The 22,012-nt window shown below is 37.4% G+C and overlaps 2 protein-coding genes across 3 annotated transcripts; both read left to right on the forward strand.

Annotated features, from left to right (window-relative positions):
* Nucleotides 1-299: 299 nt before the first annotated feature.
* On the forward strand, nucleotides 300-14,694 carry LOC148077519 (carnitine O-palmitoyltransferase 1, liver isoform). Of its 2 annotated transcripts, none has more exons than XM_087794177.1 (19): nucleotides 300-395; nucleotides 3,996-4,139; nucleotides 4,850-4,989; nucleotides 5,326-5,497; nucleotides 5,588-5,689; nucleotides 5,802-5,939; nucleotides 6,507-6,584; nucleotides 7,104-7,211; nucleotides 7,618-7,705; nucleotides 9,345-9,540; nucleotides 9,617-9,805; nucleotides 9,892-9,997; nucleotides 10,333-10,449; nucleotides 10,566-10,730; nucleotides 11,076-11,204; nucleotides 11,326-11,481; nucleotides 11,545-11,658; nucleotides 12,728-12,817; nucleotides 13,099-14,694. In XM_087794177.1, exons 2-19 carry the CDS (start codon nucleotides 3,999-4,001, stop codon nucleotides 13,222-13,224), a joined length of 2,355 nt encoding a protein of 784 aa, XP_087650303.1. In that variant the 5' UTR covers nucleotides 300-395; nucleotides 3,996-3,998; the 3' UTR covers nucleotides 13,225-14,694. The 2 variants fall into 2 exon arrangements, with proteins under 2 accessions (XP_087650303.1, XP_087650304.1); XM_087794178.1 differs by lacking the exon at nucleotides 7,618-7,705 and adding an exon at nucleotides 7,927-8,011.
* A 1,938-nt stretch (nucleotides 14,695-16,632) lies between these two features.
* On the forward strand, nucleotides 16,633-22,008 carry LOC148077520 (troponin T, slow skeletal muscle-like). The gene is made up of 12 exons (XM_087794179.1): nucleotides 16,633-16,644; nucleotides 19,323-19,378; nucleotides 19,446-19,472; nucleotides 19,553-19,571; nucleotides 19,643-19,703; nucleotides 19,762-19,878; nucleotides 20,664-20,741; nucleotides 20,794-20,907; nucleotides 20,965-21,074; nucleotides 21,139-21,229; nucleotides 21,765-21,805; nucleotides 21,963-22,008. The coding sequence occupies exons 2-12, from the start codon at nucleotides 19,345-19,347 to the stop codon at nucleotides 22,006-22,008; spliced, it is 738 nt and encodes a 245-aa protein (XP_087650305.1). The 5' UTR covers nucleotides 16,633-16,644; nucleotides 19,323-19,344.
* Nucleotides 22,009-22,012: the final 4 nt, after the last annotated feature.

Raw genomic sequence — 22,012 nt, forward strand, 5'->3', positions numbered from 1 at the left:
AACACATTTTACACTGAAAATGCTTTTTTTTTTCAAACCTAAAAGAAGATAACTTTGTAGATGACGTTTACGGTCAGTCGTTCATCTTAAGGCACGTCATTTCGAAGAATTAAGATATCGAGCCGTTATATTTTTTAATGATGCCTTATCTTTGCTTTTTATATCGCTGGTCATAATGCATGTTAAAAATAACCAAACTAAGAACTAACGGCCTTTCATAGTCAAATGAAGTAGAAATTTCCGACGGCCAGTGAAGGCAGCGCCGGGTCCTCAGCATCTGTGTACAGTGGAGGAGGATCCACAGGCAGAGACACTGACAGCAAAAATCCTCTTCGATTCAGGAATTCTCGCCCGAGTCCTGCTTCTGCTCGCCACCATAGTCTGAAGACGCTCAGGTATTTTCTCACGACTACAGCGTATTTTCCGCCACACTACACCATAGAATGCGCATTTTTCTCCGACCCCCTGTGTGTGTATAGCTAACTACATAATGGGCTGTTAGCCGGAACTAGCATCAGCTAGCTTCTTTTTTTTTTTTTAAACCAAACATAACATCCTTCGCGAACACTTGTTTAAAATATTGATATTTTATACAGATCCAGGCATCACTCGATGCTTCGTTTTCTTTGTTTATATATTATGTTAACAACAGCTGCAGAATGGAATTCTTAAGACCATCTCTTACAATGAAATATCTATTGGAATACATTAGATGTTGTGAGCTACATGTTGTGGTTTATGGTTTACTATAATAATGTTGCTATTTTTCAAAAAGCAAGTAGATGTTTCAGTGGTTTTTCATGCCGCCATACGTGTCCTTGTTAAAACCACTTTTACTTTAAACGGGACCAAACTTCAGTGGGATTTACAAGGCTGTTGTGTACAGTTTTACAAGGATCATGACATTGTTTATGATCTTCAAATAAAGTATGAGAAGACATGGTGAGACAAACAATGCAAATGTCGTTTATAAAACATTAGACATGTGTAACATTAAAGATTACAAGTATTTTTTATAAATAAATAATTACACGTATATAAACATTGTAAATCATTCAGGTGAAAAAATAAAATGTCAACATTATTGGCCAATAATTGAAAATACATGTGTTAAGGTTAAAGCTTGTAATTTAGAACAACTAATAAAATGTAGTTGCGTTGAATATTTAATATTTTGCATTACTGTACTTGAATTTGACAAGGATGTATTTCCCTAGAAATGAAGCAATTGAGAGGCCTTATTTTGTTATTATTTCATATAAATGTGTTTTTGTTCGCTAAAGAATATGTGAATAGGAAAATTCTCTAGCATGTTAATCATGGATTTGTAATTAACACGAGATGAAAGTACATAATAGTTGAGTACAAAAGTAAATACTCTACAGCTTAAGGCCAAACCATATTTTTTCTCCACTTAAGCTTTTGGAACACAAATAACCATCTTAACATTTATTTTGCATATGTGTATTATTAGTCAAATAACCTGTTTTTAATCCTAAAGTACTTGTATCTCTGAATGTCAATATAATGCTGTTCAGCATAACGATATCCATAGTTAAGATATTAAACAACGGTTCACTCCTAAACACAAAATAAGGGTTTGTGTTTTTGCTTTCTACACGATTTTCTTTCACACCAAGAACTTTTGCATTCTACTGTACCTTATTTATAGTTAAGGGTTTAGGTAAAGGTTAGTTTTGTTTGTTTTTTTGTTGGACCAGGTTGTTGGTCCTGTTATACAGTCTTACAGTTTTTAAAAGTGGAAACTGGTTTTCATGAAAAACCTACAATAGAGTTTCAAACTTGTGGCATACAGGCCATTCTTTCGTGAAAGGATTCAGTTGTCCAATCTTATAACAAAAAGGATGCGAGGAATTTATTGTATGCTGGATGATTTGTTCTATAATGCAAATATGAACAAATAACTTACTATGAGTTCATAAAAAAGATGTGTAAGAGAATGTAAAGTATACAGGATGATCATCAGTAAGATGGATAGATACAACTTTATTGATCCCTCAAAAACAAAGGTGCTAACAATGCTATTATGCTTTAATATTAATCTATTTATAAAGTACGCAATATTTGACAATATATCTTAAAAAAGAATTATTAAAGAATGTTTTTAGTCTCTCTCTTCACATAGAGCATAGAACGATGTCTACTCTGTGTGTGTCAGCCTTGTGATTAAAATTTCAGTCAGCTTCAGTCTCACACTAACAGTGACCTTTCATGTCTTCCAGCAGACTTTTCAGTTATTCACAGCTCATTCCCTCTATTAATGACTTCATTTAATCATCTTATCAGCATGGCTTTATTACAAAGATGTCATTGTCAAATTTTATTAGGTGTGCTGTTTTCTGTAGCCAATATTTAAAGACATAAGCTTCAGGGGGAATGGGTAATCTAAGTTGCATGGATACGCAGGATTACTGCTCTATCTATGGCAGTTAAGCATTCAAAATATTTTACTCTGGTTGAAGGAAAGCAGATGGTGGTCAAACAATGTCACAGAAAAATGATTTTAAATGATTCTATCGCCATTGCCAATATCAATGACAGAAGTCATCAGTGCTAGCTTGACAGTCTTTAAGTGGTGCCATAGTTTCAACGCATAATTTGAGGGGACACCCATAACGTAGTTGAAATAAATAGTTGCCAGTAATTGTGATTAATTGGTGATTTCACAACTAATGTTAATCTTTACTTGAAAAAAAAAAGTGTTTCATATCTTTCTTTAGGTAAAATTTAGTGGTTATGCATTAATTATTGTAAAGAGACCGTAAAGTGCAGATTTGTGTGTGATCAATGCTTCTCTATTGTTACTTTTTATGTTGGCAGTGGTGCTAACAGAGCTCAAAGCTTTATGTTCTTTAAGTGAAAGGAGAAAAAATATCCTGTTAAAGTCTTGTTTTTGGTTTACATTAAAATAGTGTTCTTCTTTTGACTATACAGCGTCACAGAACAGGATACATGCATGTCAAGGCAAAAGCACCATGTTGTGGTTTATGACAAGTTTGAACACGTCAATATTTGGCCCATTTGATCTTAGTAGTGAATTATTTTAGATTATTATGCTATGCTATGTTATGCTAGTTTCCGGTGCATGCAATAGGAGTCCTCTGAGGTGGAATCCGGTGACACACTGATGAAAACCTCTGGGGCATTATCTCCAGCCTATTTATGGAAAACAATCAATCCCCTTTGTGGGTTAAAGCTCAGTGAACAGAACAAATATACCCTATTCCATTAACACACAATGATCACTTTGCAAATGTCTTTGTTTAATAATGGTACATAGAGGAGACAATTAACTCTTCAAACCAGTTATAGAAAAAACTAATTTAAACATTTTTTTTTTACAAAAATGTATCAAATCTTTTATATATTTTGACCATTTGATATTTATAAACCACATAACTATATTTTGTTACAACTGGTCATTTCCTTGGTTATTTATTTGTAAGGCATTCCATTTGAGAAGAGTTTAAATAAATACCATATCTTTTTAGTAATATCAATTAATAGCATTAATACCATGACTCTTCCCTTAGTTCTTTTTTTCAAGCCAAGTCATTTGCTCTTAACTTTAAGGTAAAAATAGGGGTTCTTTGGATTAGTACTAATGCAAAAATTAAATCCAGATCTAACTAATCCTCATGATGACTTTCTTTCATGTAAAGGTCTATTGAAGGGAAGAGTTATTTTGTGTTATGTCTGAGGCTAATGATGGAGGAAGAATAATAAATGATTATAGTTGGAAAAATAAATCATTAAAGTTGGAAATATAAATCATTATAGTAGGAAAAATAAAAACTGAAGCCAAGTTCCCTCTATTAATTCAATTCAGGATTTAGATCCTTCTTGATTACTAAGTAAATATAATGTTAATAATGAGATACAGACTGTTTACACAATCGTAAGTATTCCTATAGATGTCGTCTTGGGTTTCTCTCAACGTTTCCTCAGTCTCTCCTGTCTTTCCTTCTGTGAAGATCATGGCGGAGGCTCATCAGGCTGTGGCCTTCCAGTTCACGGTCACTCCGGATGGCATCGATCTCCGACTGTCCCACCAGGCCCTCACAGAGATCTACCTCTCTGGAGTGCGATCTTGGAAGAAGCGTATTGTTCGTCTCAAGGTGTGTACGTTAAACCTGTCATATTTACAGAGATGCAAGGACTTCTATTAGCATGTCAGGGTTTTGCCGGACTCCTCGTGCTTTCTTACTGCATGTCAGGGAAACACATCTGCTATATGTTAAAGTGTGATGGAATTTCACATGACTGCTGCTTACTCGTGCTGCATGAGAATCTCCCAAAAAAAATCCATGTAGCAGTGATTAATAAGGCTCAAATCATTCTATTTTATCTGGATTATCAGTCCTTTTTTTGTCTATATGTTGTCTTGGCCATTAAGAGATTTAAATCTGTAAGTATTTTTAACTGTGTTTTGCTTTTGACTGTTCAAGCACTTTGTGACCCTGGTCTAGAAAGGCGCTTTACAAAAACTGCTCTTTACTTGCGTACTTACTAATATTATTCATTTCTATAATTAAAATTCAGTCGTTATTTAAGCATGTGGTATAAAACTCTTACTATCCATTGTACGTATAACACATTTAGATAAAAACTTAACTTTTAATTGTTTAAATTGAATATTAATTACACTTTTCGTAGAAATGAGCAGGTTTATATCGGTGCCAAAAAAAACACCCGTGTGCCACTTAAGTTTTTGTTTGTGTGTTTAAGTTTGGATTCCTGTGATGAAATAATGCTGTAACACCGTGCAAGCTTTTATAAAGTGTAATAATTAACTCAACTGGATGTGTTTCTTCTTTGACGTCAACAGAACAGTGTGTTGACAGGCGTGTACCCTGCCAGTCCTTCCTCCTGGCTCTTTGTGGTCGTTGCAATCCTGGCCACCATGTACACGCGATCGGACCCGTCCATGGGACTCATCGCAAAGATCCAGGAGAACCTACCAGTCGGGTAAACTAGCCGGAGGAACATCTTTTGTGGACATATATTTACCAGCTTATCAGTTTGGGATTAACGTTTGTTTATCTGATTAAATGATACATTTGTTTGACATTAAAACTTTACTTGATTTCAGCCTCATTAAAGAGTTTAACTTCACTTATATTTTTGAATAATGAATAATGATGTCAGCGTTGTGGCAGCAATGCACTTGATTTAAAATGTTAATATTGACATATTGTTTTAATGATTTACCGTTTCAGTTGAACTATTATTGCTTGAAAATTGTGTATAAAAATGTAAATGTGCATTGAACAGTGGTTGCACTTATGCTTCTCTAATTCCCAGTAAGACAATGGGTAACCAGTGCCAGGTGGTGGTGTCAGCTGTGCTCTTTAGCACAATGCTGTGGTTGTTGCTCATCTTCACCATGCGCCTCTGCCTCAAGCAGCTTCTCTCCTACCACCGCTGGATGTTTGAGTCGCGCGGCAAGATGTCAAACACAACCAAAGTCTGGGTGGTTAGTTCTGTTTTTTTTTGGTTTCTCAAGTCAATCAATACCCAAACTTGATCAATAAAGTAAACCTGTTTCACCCTTGTGTATTTCAAGGCCCTGGTGCGCATCTTTTCTGGCAAGAAGCCACTGCTCTACAGTTACCAAGGCTTGCTGCCTAACCTGCCTCTGCCTGCCGTCAAGGAAACGGTCAAAAGGGTGAGCTGTGACATGAGGTTTTAAAATGCTGACATAACAATTCTTCACCGTCCAGAACACAAATGGGATTGTAATGAAAATTGTACTTTTTGTTTTTCCTTTCTTTCCGCAGTATTTAGAGTCAGTGCGTCCTCTGATGGATGATGTGGACTTCGAGAGGGTCACAAACTTGGCAACAGAGTTTGAAAGCAGCCTCGGTAATCGCCTACAGTTCTACCTTAAACTGAAATCCCTGTGGGCTTCAAACTATGTAAGTCGTACCTCATTCCCCTTACTGTTAACAAAACCTATTATTATTTCACAATTGTTCAACAGCAACATAACGTTTTGACAAAACAGCCTTCCCTTTAATCAAAAGCAGTTTAGCCTCATTATATGATAATGATACATTTCGATTTTTTAAGAAGGATAGTTTCTTGTCATAGAGCAATAGAAAGCAATAAAAATCATTTGCTAGCTTTCTAATAGAGTATATCTGATGTAAACACAAAGCCAAATCTAGTTACATAAAGAAGTGTGTTTTGTATTTCTCTTGTGGCCATATGAATAATGAATACTGTAAAGTAGGACATCGCAACATTACATCCTAAATACTATCTGAATGCTGGACGCCACGATTTTTCAATGTAGGTGCTTTTAATGTCCATATTGCAGACATGTGCATAACCCTTTTTGAAGCGTCCAATATATTATTCCATTAACAATGTATAGCACTTCAGACGTTGCATTATTTACTATGTCTGAATATTCAACTGTTATTACTGACGTGATTGTTCACGAGACTTTTCTTTTCCTATGCTTTCTTTGTCTCTATCAGGTGAGTGACTGGTGGGAGGAATATGTTTACTTACGAGGACGAAGCCCTATAATGGTCAACAGCAACTATTATGGGATGGTAAGTTATTACTTTCAATCATTGTCATGTAAACCAAGCGGTCAAGATTCAGTGGTGAGGGAGAGCCGTCCATTGCACTTTTGTGAAAAGAAAATAAGTCAAAGCCTTAAGCCATAGTTTTAGTTATTCGGCCCAATAATCAAGCAGCTGTTTTTCCTCTCATCTCACATAGATTTGAGGAAAATGGAATTAACAAAACATAAGAAACGTATGCCTGTATCAACCTAATTTCTGACTCTAATCGCTTGATATACATAAAGAACTACTAGTACTAAGAATCATAGACATATGTAAATAATTGACATTTCATAATTCAGGACATTCATGGATGTGTGAACTGATTTTATCCAGAATAGGGCAGTGCCTCTAACCAGAACCAAGAACTTGGTGAATCGTGTCATAATTGAAATGAAAAGGCTTCAATCAAAGAGTTACAATATGGAAAGAATAATGGTATAACTTACACTATAATATCTGAATCATGACATTTCTGTGCTCTTTCTTCTGTTTTCCATCCAGGACTTCTTGTATGTGACACCAACTCCCATCCAGGCAGCCAGAGCCGGCAACACCATTCATGCCATGTTTCTCTATCGACGCAAAGTGAACCGGGAAGAAATCAAACCTGTGAGTGAAGAATCTTTAATAATTATATTGATACCTTTTCATTATACCTTCACATGAGAGTGGTGGATCTAACTTCGCCTCAATAATAATCAGCTTTAAGAGTAAAACCGGTTGCGTTTTGTCTGTGAGCAGCATCTGTCCATCAGTGGCTGTGTCTGTATGTTTGTCGATAGTTGCTTGTTGCTTAGATGCATGCAGTTAATATGTGAATGTGACGACATCACCTTATGTTCTCATTCTCATCCCACACCCTTTGTCTTCTTATTCTTCCCACCTTTCTTCTTCCTCCTGCCTTTTAATTTTCCTAATTATTGTTATTTTTCTTTTGCCTGACTTTACATTTTCTTCCACTTGTCTTTTATTCCCACTTTTCCCTCACCTTCCACCTCTTCTGTTCGTCTCCCAGAGTCATATCCCAGGCACTGTCATTCCTCTGTGTGCAGCTCAGTGTGAGAGGATATTCAACACCACACGCACTCCTGGAATTGAGACTGGTAAAGTCATGCTATGATCAATGCTGATGACATGATGGTGTTCCACAGTCATACACAACTTGACGGGAGAGCTTCCTTTATTCTTGATGGTTAACGTCATTAAAACTGCTTCCTACGTTTAAATATCAGATCTTTTCTTGCTTGGTTTCATCCTTTCTTTTTTCCCACTCCCCATTCTCTCTCTCACTTTCCTGTGGTCTCTGCCTCTTTTTCCTCCTCAGCTGATGTTGAGGTCTGCGGTTCCTTGCTGTTCCTATCAATATGAGAGGATGTTTGACACTTGTCGAATCCCTGGAGTGCTCTCAGGTAGTTCCAATAATAATCCAGAATATGACCTTCACGTTAGGTTTTAAATTTGAGTTATCGTAAGGCATCTGAACCAAATAATACCTTGGTGTCTAGAAGATGTGACATGTCTAAACATTTGCAGTAGCTTGAATATTAAACCCAGTATTTTAATAATCTTTTGCTCAAATATTACAATAAAAAGTTTCAATATGAGTACATCGAGCCGTATTAGTTGAAGACAGTATGGTAATTCTCATGCCCTGCTGAAGTGCTGCTTGGCAGCCTCAGTATAGTAATATTATAGAAGATCAGATACATAACAGCATTTTAACTAGTTGTTTTTTTTTATTCTCATATTTGCACAGCTTTAAAAACTGTCTGGAAGATATGCTATTTGATTTCTATTCTCACAGATGCCTTTGATAAATATATGCCTATTTCTAAATAATTAGAAAAAATAACTCCAATAATAGGTAAAAAAAAACGCATCCAGCCTATTCAACATAAAAAATTTCTCGTATATTTTAACGTGAAAGACTCAAACATCAAATGAATTAGAGGCATACCCATGCAGTTCTCCGCCTGTCCGTAATTTTCATAGGTAGCAAGTCATTTCTTGTTTCAGAATCTCATTGTATAGCAATGTAACAAAACATATTTGCCATTGACAATGAAACAATATCACTGTATTGGCCAGAACGTGAACGTGAAGTATTAAGGGTGTTCGATTTATAATTTGATCATTTTAAATGAATACAGGCTAAAAGTTTGGACACAGCTTACAGGCTCATTCAAAGTTATCTGACCTTTGTTTCTTAAAGTAATGACGGTCACTCATTTCTCTTAATTTAGCTGATTGGTTCTTGTCATAACATGAATTCTAACAGTTGTCCAATAAATGCTCAACTCCATTAAAAAGTCAAGAACACACATATTATTTCAAATGTGTTTGTTGAGTAGATGATTCCAGATGTATTCATTCATAGTTTAATGGCTACAGTGATAATCTACAATATAAATAGTTATGAAAATAAAGAAACGCATTGAATTAAGGGTGTGTCCAAACATTTGACCTGTGCTGTATATCAGGTACTATCGATTACATTTTAGTATGTAGGATTTCAACCATCTAGTCATCTTTAGCATTCATGTTTCCTGTGATTTACACCAATTAACCTTTGTGTTAACAAAACTAGAAGTAGTTTTCAAATGTAGGAAGAGACACAAACTTGTTTCTAATATGTAATCTTACATTTGTCCTACTACACAGTAGGATGCATAAGATTTAGATTTTTTTTTTTCTGTTATGACCAGTTTGCTTGTTTTAACTCTTTAATTATTTTTCCCAAAGACACTGTGCAACACCTGGAAGACAGTGACTATGTTGCAGTTTACCACAGAGGACGCTTTTTCCGCCTCAAGGCTTACAACGCAGGCCGGCTCTTGACGCCGAGAGAGTTGGAGTTTCAGATCCAGAGGATACTTGATGACGCATCAACCCCTGCAGAGGGAGAGTCACAGCTCTGCGCTCTGACTGCTGGTGACAGGTCATTCTGACAATTTGCTTCTCAAACCAACAAATAAGCTTCAATGTTTTATATGAAATGTGGCATCATTCGGCAGGCTGCCATGGGCAAAAGTTAGGACGCATTACTTCAGCAGTGGGGTCAACAAACGCTCGTTGGACTGCATTGAGAAAGCTGCCTTCTTTGTGACCCTGGATGATGACGAACAGGGCATGATTGGGGAGGATCCAGCTGCCAGTTTAGATCGCTACGCCAAGTCCTTGCTGCATGGGAAATGCAATGATCGGTAAATATTCAATGAATTAAATACTGACTTACTGAGGGAGATAATTTGTAGAACGTTCACTAAATTCTGTGTCTGTTTACATGCAGGTGGTTCGACAAATCCGTCTCGTTTGTTTATTACAAAAATGGAAAATGTGGGATTCTAGCGGAGCATTCATGGGCTGATGCACCAACAGTGGCTCATGCGTGGGAGGTGAAGAATAATGCATATTAACTCTGTTTTTATTGAAGTGAATATTCTGGTCGAAATGTTTATACACTAATCAGACATGAACTGACAAGTAAGTTAAATATATGAAAGGCTACTGTCCACTGCAACGGCTGTTATCTGTTCATTAAATGGCTTTTTCGTCCTATATGTCACCGATGCATATGGGCCAGTAGGTTCAGACTATGAGAGTGTAAATGAAAACCTTCAGTAAAAAAATTAACTATTCTTTATTACCAGAGCAGGTCTATTTAATTTATTTTCTTATGTTGTAATGCATTATTTAGTTATTGTTGTTGACTCAATTTTTTTATTTTCAGTTTGTCTTGGCAGTGGACTGTTTCCAGCTTGGCTACAATGTAGAGGGTCACTGCAAAGGAGAGGTGGACTCATCACTGCCTAAACCACAAAGGCTCGCCTGGGAAATCCCTGCAGAGGTTTGTCCTCGATACACATTCTGCAAAAAAGCAAACCTTCATGTTTGACGTGGACAATCTGAACCTGGAAAGAAAAGAAAATTATATAAAAGATGTTGAAAATTGTTGTCTTTCAGGCTCAGGAGACGATATCTCAGTCTCTTGTCGTGGCCCGAACCCTGGCAGATGACCTAGACTTCCATGTGTTATTGTTCCGGGATTTTGGCAAAGGAAGGATCAAGAGGTGCAACGTCAGCCCTGATGCTTTCATTCAGATGGCTCTTCAGTTGGCCTACTACAGGGTGAGACTGCTTGAGTTGAGGTGGTTGATGATTCATTCGGTGGTGTAATTCATTAACAAACAGAGAGAAAGCAAATAAAAAGATCCAATCCTGTAACATTTTTTATCACCCACCGGAATGTAATGAATTTTATTGTCAGTACCGCACAGCAAAAATTGGAAGTTGGATTTGAATGTGTTTTTTCATTATGATTCTGAATTAAAGAAAAAAATCTATTTTCATTTTGACTGCAAATAAGATCAATTATTATCATTGTCGTTCAAGACATTCTTAGCTATTAAGATTTTTTTTTATTTTATAGATTAAGATTATTAAAATATGTGACCATACATTCTTATGTTTCAGGGTCGAGGGTCGTTCTGCCTCACGTATGAGGCCTCCATGACCCGTCTATTCAGGGAAGGCAGGACCGAGACGGTTCGCTCCTGCACTAACGAGAGCAGTGCCTTTGTTCGAGCGCTAGAAGCGGGAGAGGTGAGGACCGGTGGTTCATATCGGTGTTCTTAACAACACAGAGAACAACTTGCTGATGTCTGCAGTAATTGAGTTTAAATGGGTCAGTCGTGATGCTTTGTTTCTCCCTCCCTCTCTCCAGTCTGCAGATGTGTGCAGACGTTTGTTTCGTGCTGCATCAGAAAAACACCAGCTCATGTACCGCCTGGCAATGACAGGATCTGGCATCGACAGACATCTGTTCTGCCTCTACGTCGTGTCCAAATACCTCGGTGTCGAGTCTGCTTTCTTGAAAGAGGTTCATGTTTTTCTCCAAGTTTTTCATTTGTGAAGCACAACACTGACCAATCAAACCTTTCAGGTTCTGTCTGAGCCGTGGAGATTATCGACCAGTCAGATCGGCGTCCAGCAGCCTGAGTTGTTCGACCTGGTCAACCACCCTGAGTATATTTCCTGTGGAGGAGGCTTCGGTCCGGTCAGTGCTGCATTATTTTATAAATGTATGATTCAAAACAATAGAGACGCTGTGGCTTTATTTTGTGAAACATTTAAATACACAATACAACACTTTGTTAATGTTATAACTTAACTTGAGGGCACACTATTCATGCTGGTAACTATGTAATGATGTAGGGCTGAAAAAAAACAATTAGTTAACTTAAAAAACTTGATTCATACCTGTATACTTTTTCACATTTTATTCACATGCTGTCTGGGCAGGACATTTATGACCAAGCACCACATTTTTAGTTACCTGGATTTGAATTTTAGTTTAAGCCTATCAATTGTTTTTGCTCTGGAGTTGTGTCAACAAATTGTACAGCGTGCGAGGAGGTGAAGAAAATACGAAAGAACTGAGAACAAACTCATTGATTTCACATAGTTGAACATTAAAGCATTGATGCGGATGATTTAAAATATTGTTTGTGGCTCATACAGTGTCAGAAAAGTGTAACTGCAATGTCGTGGCTTCTTCGTTACACCGTTGCCTAATTTAAAAAAATACACAATGCTGCTTAAAAGTGTGTAAATTAAATTGTGTGCCATAACTTGTGGTATGATTCCAAAGGTCAGTTTTCTTCACACTTTCAATATAAATGAGAAAACAACATTGTTTTTATATGTTCCTTAACCCACCACTAGATGTTTTTAGTTGTACTTAGATAAAAATAATTTAATTCTGTTGGCGGCAGAAGTGAGATTATGAGTGTTGGATTACATCTGATTGATGCTCAAGGTAGGATTATTGTCTGTTTATAAATAGCGAGGATTAAAAGCTTCATGTGTCGGTCTGTTATTGCTGTGCAAAGAGTGCTCATTAGAATAATGATGACTGGCAGGTTTACAGGAATGTTTTTTGTTTACAATAAGATACTATAAGATCTTGTAAAAATGGAGAGTAATGAGACATTTTTCTTTCAATTTGTTTTAATAATCCATTTTAAATGATTGCTGAAAATAAAGAAGTATTAAGATAATGGACGATAAAGTTGTTTTTTTTTAGTATGTTTTTTTTGTTAAGAGATTAAAGGTGTGTCTTCCAGGTGGCTGACGATGGGTACGGGGTTTGCTACTACCTTGTAGGAGAGGATATGAACTTCCATATCTCCTGCAAACACTCCTGTTTGGACACTGTGAGTATAAACTCAAACTCACCCTTGTAAACGCTGGTTCTTCTCTCGCCAGTTGGTATTTAAATACACCTCCAGTCCTACGCAACACCTTCTAATATATATATATATATATATATATATATATAAATCTAGTGATAGAAGACTATGAAACATTAATGTTAGACAACGATCCAAATCCAAGAAGTGTTTATTGTTAGTTATAATCTTAAAGGATACTTGAGATTGAATTGAAACTGAATTTACTGATCACCTCTGAATCATTGTCTCTCTCTTGCTTTAAGGACGCTCGTAAATTTGGAGCTCAAGTCAAAACTGCCCTCCACGATCTGCTCGAGCTGTTGAGTCCACACCAAAGAGAGACCAACAAATCACAGGCGCGGCGGTCAGAGGTCAAGAAAGACCTGTAGATCACTCTCAGGAAGAGAACGGTGCCAAAAGGAAGGCGTGAACTTTATCAGCAAACGAAGACGTGTGGAAGACTTTTCTCTTGTAAAACAGTTCTACTTCGCTTGATGACTCCTGAACTCATTGCTATGAAGACGTGCTTTTCATGGTGTGGGTGTGTAAGTGTGTGTGTGTTATATGTTGGTTATGCCTCCAAACCATCCAAACATGTTAAAGAATAATTATCTGAGGAGTATATTCTTGTTTTATGCTTCTAGCAGTTTAGCAGAGGGAATTATGGGATGAAAACAGGAGCCGCGCAGTCGTTTTAGTCCCATCGTGGAGAAACACTTGACTAGTGAGTGGGAATATTTATACTAGTATTGATTCCAATGATCGGGTCAACTACTGATGTCACTGAGCAGAGATCATGTCTAAAGTAAGATGTCTAAGTATGAGCATTGTGCCAGTCTCGAAGCTGTGCTGATGTTAAGCCAGTGACACACCGTTTTTATAAGCTATCAGCACAAGATAGTCGTGATTGTTTGATATGTTGGCCTCAATGCCCCTTGACCTTCATCGACCTTGTTCTTTCAATAGTTAACTGGACCAACTTTCTGATTATTACCGACCACTGATGACGACAAACAGTTTACACTGTTGGCATGAAACGTTTCTGCATCATAGGAAGACATATTTGTGCATTTACATTTAAAATAAATATTGTTGCCTTTTTTTTGCTGCCACAACAATCGACCCAAAGCTGTGCTGGATCGGTGACGGCTGAGAACTATTGACATTTTCTATTCTACTAGTGGAATTTATACGTTTTTATTTTACATTAGAAATGATTGATTTTGGTCTTGCTCTTTGTTAAAAGTTAATTGTGTTCATTCATTTTGATGGGGATTCCTTTAATATACTTGATCTAAATCATCACCAACTGGTTGATGAATTGTTCATTGAATAGAAAATCTATCCAATAATAATGATTTATTATTTTTTTAAAACGATACAAATGATCTTTTTTGTATTTTATTATTTATTATTCAACAATCTTTGTTGCTTAAAATTTCTTTCTGTGGTTTTATTTTTTGCTGATGCCTATCCAGGACGGCACCGAAGATAACACTAGTCAAGCCCTGCATCTATTAATACATCCTGCATGTCCGACAGCTGAGCACACGTGGCCACAATCATTCTTGTGAGGAAGCAAAGAAATCTTGCATACAAACATTTGGCATGAACATGTAGCGTCAGGTTGGGATCGGTAGCACAACATGTGTTCAGAGTTTAAGTCGTATCGGTCAAAAATGTATGTTTCAAAAAAGTCATTATCATTTCATGCGTAACAACCAGGAGTGTTGCGTTATCACTGTGTTTTTCTACAAGATTCACTTCTGTATTTAAAAGTACAATTGAACTGTTCAGCTCTTGTTTTGATGCGATTGTCATGGTTTAAAATGCATTATAATAAAGCATCCTCAAGTTCTTCCACTGACTTTGGCTCTTTTTTGATCTGCAGATGAAGGAAAAAACACATTATTATTGTCTGATTCTGGTTCTTCAGTCTGACAAATGCCAGTTTGATACTTTCGTTTCTCAATGTCAAATTGAAAAAACAAGTAAATAATTATACAAGGACATCCAATAACAGTTAATTGAATTAAATGGAACTAGATACTCTTAAAGACGGTTTATTTACCATGGAGACATAACTTATTGTAAACAACAACTGATTTTATTACGCAAGGGAATAAAAAATCTTATTTTGAGTAAATGTCGACTTGTAATTTATCAGGTGACAAAATACATTCCTGGAAGAACCATTTCATGTGATGCAGACTTACTAAAGTTACTAAAATAACATCATTTCCACTACAACAGTCTGCTGGTAAACTCAATAATATTATTATTTTCATTATTCATTAAATAAATGACTAATTTTCAGGTTATTTCTAGCTTGTTTCTCTGCAATCTTGTGCATCAGGTCATTCTACCTGCAGTGCTGCTAATATTGCCTCAATTGAATATTTCTTAACAATATATATCAATATATAGCACAGGAACTAATGGAACTTTACGCAAGGAGAATAAAAATATTCTTTCTCCTTTCTGTCCACGTCCTGCTGGCCACCATCGCTCCACAGAGGTGAGCAGATCAAGGCCCTCTAGCCCGGCTGGTGTTATTAACTTGTTTAACTCGAGCCTCGGATTCACTTCTAGTATGTAAACCTCAAATCTCTGAGACCAGTCAAGATGTCTCTGTCTCCGTGGTCCGGTCAGTGTCGTAGGAACTGGGCGGTATATATTCCAGTTGGTTCTTTACTTGAGGATGGAGATGGTCCACACAGGGGGACACAGACCCAGAGGAAAGAGTTTACCAGACAATCTATGACAAGACATCAGTGATGAGCATAGTTTGCCAAGTTGATGTTGCTCAGTCTAAAACAAACTGTTTATTTTAAATGTATAAAAAAGATTGGTCTTGGACTGATGCAAGTACAACACAACACAGGTCAAAAATGTAAAAAGTGTAGCACCGAGATGAAGGCCTCACATTAGAGAAACAAAAATTGACAGCAGCTAAATGTGCTATCTTGTCAGGCGATCCTTCAAAAGACCCACATAATGCTCAATCTCCGGCATTTAAAAGGGGGCCCTCGTGCAGAATTTATACGTCCCAGGGCCTCCGTTTTATGATCTGGATTATGTACAGAAAGAGAATGTAAACGGTTCCTAAATCTCTACCACGTCTCTGTCATGTCATGTCTCTCACTCATGTGTCTTATCCTGTAAAGTTTAACAGCTGCGTCTTGTTTGAACACGGGTAGGTCATGAAACTGTCCAGTTCTAGATCAGTCGTGTAATATTTTAGATGATTTACTTTTATAGATCATTATTGATAGAGAGAATACTTTTTACTGACATGATTTAATTCACAGATTTTAAAAAAAGTAACAGCAATGATTAAGATTATATAAAACATCAAATTATAATAACTAAATATAAGGATTTTGTTAAACTCTCAGAGATTTTTAGACAAACAAAACTTGAGTTTTACTCTTTTACGCTTCTTAACTTCATACAAAAAAAAAATGTATGTTGACGTTAGCATGAAGAAAGTGGAATAACAAATGGAGGTGATAAAGGGACCATTTAAAGAACAACATGACCAAAAAGGAAATAACAACAGGAATTGTTTTCCTTGCTGGTGGATGAATCCGACACACACACACACACACACACACACACACACACACACACACACACACACACACACACACACACACACACACACACACACACACACACACACACACACACACACACACGTCAGGCCGGGTCCCCCTCATCGTGCCCCAACAGGACCCCTTATATAAATCTCTGCTCCTTCTCTCACTTGTCGTTGTTCTGCAGCATCTCTGTCTCTTCTGGTCGAGGTGAGTCCTTCTCAAGCTCCTTCCATCATCATGATCCCTCGCTAGCTTGATTCAGCAAAACCTCATGTTGTGTTTCCAGAGACTTTTTTTTTACACTTTTGAGTCTTTTCCCTCCCGTGTGTTGCTGGATTAAAGTGTAATGACAGTCCAGGGACAAAGTTAGAAACCGACATAGTTGAGGATTCTGCGTCTCGACTGTCAGATGTGAGTCATGAGATGGTGATGAGACGTGTTGGATTGATTCATAGAGATCAACATTGAAGCTTCACTTTCGTTGTCGGATGTTGAAGCTGCATTGTGGTTCAATTAAATAGATTTAGGTGGAAATAGAAGTGACAAAGGTGGAGGAAGAGAGTGAAGGAATGAACGAGGCCACAAACACTGTTTGAAAACAAAGAGATACATACATGAGAATAATCTCAGAGAATTTCACATTTTATGTTTGTTAATAACTCCCTTAGAAAGGATCTTCTTATGGCCTCTTTTATTATTATACCAATTAAATTAATCTATCATTCACCCACTGGATTGATGTGGAATCCCGAGCAGCCAGAAGCCTCTATATCGGGGTGATGGCATCATTTCTAAAACAATGCCTTCGTCCTTCTTTGTGTTGATTTAACGTTGAGCCAGACAAACATTCATCACCGAAGTGAGGAGAAGAATTCCTGCCACAATCCCTCATCGTTCATTTGTCACGCTGCCATGTTGACTCAGAGCCACGTCCGCCGAGATCTTGTCTGCGAAGAGGATCAGCGGCAGATCCACCGTGACCACGCACACACGTGTACGCGACAAACAAAGTATTTTTACTTCTTCTTCTCAGTCTGTGAGGGACGTGGACTGAGGCAAGGATCAGAGGGTAATGGACTCGTCTGGTGTGAATGGAAACTCCTCTAATCTCTTGAATTCTGCAGTGAATCAAATGAAAGCAGGAGGATGGTTCAGATAATCCGTGGCTCTTATCCCGGTGACCAGACCCTCTCATCTATTCAGAGATCATTAGCGACAAATGACTTCACACCTAATCGTTGTCTTTGAACCAAAGCACCAACCAGGATCCAGAGATGAAGACACACCCAGTCACATATTCCAGGAGATAAACATGAAGTATAAGTGTTACATTAAGGTCCAATGAACACAATAAACGATGTTTCTAGTTAGTTAGTTATTAAAACATCTAAATAAATATCTTTGTCCCTCTGAAATATAAAGATGAGTAGCATAAATATACTTCAGTGATTGCTTGGTTAGGACCCAAAAGTGGGACTTGAACCCAGCTTAAATTCATTAAACTAGAGCTGAATTGTTAAATATATAAGTTAAAACTTTCTTTTTAATATATGTTAAATTAAATAAATTTTTTATCTTTATTCGGCTCAGGGCTTGTAGTCTAGGGGTGTTGGTGGGCCCCGTATCAGACCAGTTGAGACCCACCCAAGTTACCTTAAGTTCTGCAGCAATATTTGTTGTCTGAATATATTAAATTTAAACAGATTCTGTTCTAACGAAAGCGATAACAAAAACTGAGGCAACCAGGGAATGAAAATCAAAAAAAAAGAAAAAAGGACAGCAGCCAGTTTTGTTATTCATTGATGTAGAGATGTTTGCCAAGGTTATAACTTTTCACTGTAGTGTTGTTGAGGTGAAAGAAGAAACAGCTTCTCTTGTTTAACATTTTGCCACGACTGCCTATTTTGGAGATGGGATGCCAGTGGGGGACAGTCTTTTCATGTGACCCACAATAACTTTGAATACATATTATTATCGCAAAAACTAATTTTATAAGTGCAGCAGATGCATGTTGGTATCTTGACTTGTGTTAAGTAGCAAGTGAAGTTGAATAGCTCATCATTTAATCTATAAATTGTTTCAGGTTGAAGGGATTTTATGAAAGATGTTGGTGGAGTAGTGATGAAGGAGTCCAGTTCATGTATTTGTGGATAACCAGTGATATGCATCAAGTCAAAGTCAATCCTGCAAGGCAATATCATAAAACAATAAAATAATAAATACAATTAAAAATACAAATTGGAGACCAATTAGGTCTGAATATGAAAACAAAACTTAACCTTAAAATGGTAGTATAGTAATGGTACTATATAATAGTTCCATGTTTTTCATTGAAGCGTAAACATAAAATCCCTCTACACATTTCTAGATTTTACTACATTAACTTTTGCGTAGAATGACAATTATACTTTTTAAACTCTCTCTGTTTAACACTTTTATAAACTATTAAATGTGTTTTAATTTTGTATAAATTATATAGTTTTATGTTAAAATCATGATGGAAACACTTTGCCAACATCTGATCATGAGGATTGTCATTTTGAAAGAAGAGGAAAGTTTGTTTTAGGTTTGCATGTTCTCTGAGAAGATGAAGGGAAACCAGTCAGTTGCTCTTCACTCAGGATTGATTGGGGAGGAGGTTCTTAATAAGGAGGGTGGTAATCGTTGGCTATCTTTGGAGAAGGAAGGGAGAAACAGCTGCAGATCACTGAGGTGGTAAAGGTCAGGTTTACGGATCTTTGAGCGGAAAAGGAAGTGAACCTGCAACAGCATCAAAGGCAGCCACAATAGATTCAGGTCCCTTGTCCATTATTTAGTTTTACAAATACTAAGACAATGAAAGTCCACAAGTCCAGCCTCAAAATCCTTCTCCTTCCTCAATCAAGATCTTCCTTGTGCAGAGCAGCCATGTCGGAGTTCGACGATCATCTCCAGCCAGAGGGTAAGAGATGTCGCTTTGTTCTAGCCTTCATGGACTGATGGTTGATTCTGAATGATTCGATCCACAGAGGATGACGAGGAGCAGGGAGAGGGAGGTGAGACTTCATTTGAATCACTCACAGTTTTGAAACAATAATGTGTTTTTATATTTGTGTTGTTTTGTTACACTTTGAAGAAGGGCGACCCAAACACAAGTAAGTGTAAGGTTCCCAGGAATACATTCTCAAAAAGACTCGACATTCATTGCCGTGCTTTTATGCAACAGGCCTGTGGTGACACAGCTGGCTCCCCCCAAGATCCCAGAGGGCGAGAGGGTGGACTTTGATGTAAGTGGCACGTCTGCTCGAGTCCGGCTGCAGCTCAGACGGTGCTGGTGTGTGTCAGGACATCCACAGGAAGCGGATGGAGAAGGACCTGCTGGAGCTGCAGACGCTGATCGACGTCCACTTCGAGCAGAGGAAGAGGGAGGAAGAGGAGCTGATCGGTCTGAAGGACAGGATTGTGAGGCTCAATTATTTATGAAATAAAAATTTAAAAAAAAATTGTCATCGACATATAATGACACTACGTAATTTACTATCCTATTAATGATTCTTTTAATATAATTGAGAAGGTACATAATCATAATTTATTTCCAATTTCTAAAGGGATATCTCACCAAATTTACAAGAATAATAGTCAAGGTACTCATGGATCCATGGTTTATGACTAACCTATAAAGGATTTTTCAAATATAATAATGAAAGAAATGTTGTCATTGACCTACAATGTACATTATCATAGTCCAGTGGATTATTTCATCAACCTATTAAGGATTTTAAAAAATATTATTAAAAAAATAAATAATTGTTGTCATTGACATATAATGACAATACATAATGAGAATTTATTTAAGATTTCAAAAGTAAAATTTCACCAAATATACGTAGATTTCGTAGCAATTTGTGGATATATTTTAAATATATCTGTTTTAAATTCCCCTCCAATTAGTTTTCTATACTTTTCTCTTATACCAGTGTCATCGTATTTAGAAATGTTAAATTATTTTAGTTAGTAATTATGGTTAAAAAATGTAATCAATTACTTCAACAAAAGCAGTACTGCTACATGTTACATGTTATTAAAAAATACAAAGCAATTTATTACTGTTTATTCATTCAAGTGTCTCTAATGAAGCCGGGAACTAGACGTGCTAGATTTTCTTTCAGCGAGACATGAAGACAGATCGTGATGGCAGTGACTCGGATGACCCTGGACCAGCAGCGGTGACAGATGTTTTGTTGCAGGAGAGTCGTCGAGCTGAACGAGCCGAGCAGCAGCGAGTGAGAGCCGAGAAGGAGCGAGACCGACAGACCAGGATTGCGGTATTGGAACCTGCGACTTTGACAAGATGGGTTAAACAAATCTGTCCTTCAGGAGGAGAGGCAGAGGAAGGAGGAGGAAGAGGCGAAGAAGAGAGCCGAGGATGAGGCCAAGAAGAAGAAGGTGCTCTCCAACATGGGGGCTCATTTTGGAGGCTTCTTGGCAAAGGTCAGACTCTTGAGTCACTCGTACTGTGTGAGATTGTCCAACGTTCGCTCTCACCAGGCGGAGATGAGGCGAGGCAAAAAACAAACTGCACGGGAGATCAAGAAGAAGACGCTGGCGGAGAGACGACAGCCGCTCGCCATCGAGAGCCTGAGAGAAGATGGACTACGGTGAGCCGTTAGAACTTTTGTTCGTCCGGAACTTTCTCTCATCAGCGACGCTTTTGTGTGGCAGGAAAAGAGCCAATGAGATGTGGGGATGCATTTATGAGCTGGAGTCTGAGAAGTTCGACCTGACTGAGAAGATGAAGAAGCAGAAGTACGAGGTACTTGTCCAGGAGATATTTTATTTTGAAGTAAACAATCTATTGACAAATATATCTTGATATGATTAATATTGGAAAATATATTATGGGTGTTTATTGGCATGAATATAGCGATATGGTACGTACCACGATACAGGGCAGCAATACGATATATTCTGATACTGTAGTAACAAAGATACATTTGTAGTATTATCAAGTACTTGACTCTGGTGTTGCAGAATTTACAGACCACATGAATCTTGACAAAGTCTTAAATGCTTTCATTTGTTTTGAAACCAAAATATGTCCAAACATCAGCTTTAAAAGCTGCTGGAGTCGACTGTATCCTCTCGTCCTCAGTCATCGCCGATATCGTTCCATACGATGCGGATGACATAATGACTGCTGCCATCTAGAGGCCGGAAGTTTAATTGCAACAAAGAAAATGGACAAATGCTGATAATGTTTTGCATGTTAATTGTAATACTTGTGTATTAATACTGTAATACTATATAATTACTTGCTTAAATGTATCATCTGATATCTTTGTTTCCAGATTAATGTGCTGCTGAACAGAATCCAACACGCGCAGAAATTGTGAGTGAGATTTATCCCTCTGAGGTTCAGCACAGCTGGATAAAGTACACACACACACACACACACACACACACACACACACACACACACACAGGAACAAAAAAGGCATAAAGAAGAAGTAAACTGAGCCTTTGTCTTTGTTTTCTTCTCACTGCAGCAAGAAATGTCATGGCAAGGGAAAGGTCGGAGGACGCTGGAAGTGACACC

The sequence above is a fragment of the Callionymus lyra genome, chromosome 6 (genome assembly GCF_982586985.1).
Source record: "Callionymus lyra chromosome 6, fCalLyr1.hap1.1, whole genome shotgun sequence".
NCBI lineage: Eukaryota > Metazoa > Chordata > Actinopteri > Syngnathiformes > Callionymidae > Callionymus > Callionymus lyra.

Excerpts from the sequence above, each read along its gene's own strand:
- LOC148077519 (XM_087794177.1), top strand. The coding sequence starts at position 3,999 with ATGGCGGAGGCTCATCAGGCTGTGGCCTTCCAGTTCACGGTCACTCCG. Across the intron at positions 4,990-5,325 it reads CAGGAGAACCTACCAGTCGG|TAAGACAATGGGTAACCAGT; the intron begins GTAAACTAGCCG and ends TCTAATTCCCAG. Across the intron at positions 5,498-5,587 it reads ACACAACCAAAGTCTGGGTG|GCCCTGGTGCGCATCTTTTC; the intron begins GTTAGTTCTGTT and ends GTGTATTTCAAG.
- LOC148077520 (XM_087794179.1), top strand. The coding sequence starts at position 19,345 with ATGTCGGAGTTCGACGATCATCTCCAGCCAGAGG. Across the intron at positions 19,879-20,663 it reads TCGGTCTGAAGGACAGGATT|GAGAGTCGTCGAGCTGAACG; the intron begins GTGAGGCTCAAT and ends GTTTTGTTGCAG. Across the intron at positions 20,742-20,793 it reads ACCGACAGACCAGGATTGCG|GAGGAGAGGCAGAGGAAGGA; the intron begins GTATTGGAACCT and ends TCTGTCCTTCAG.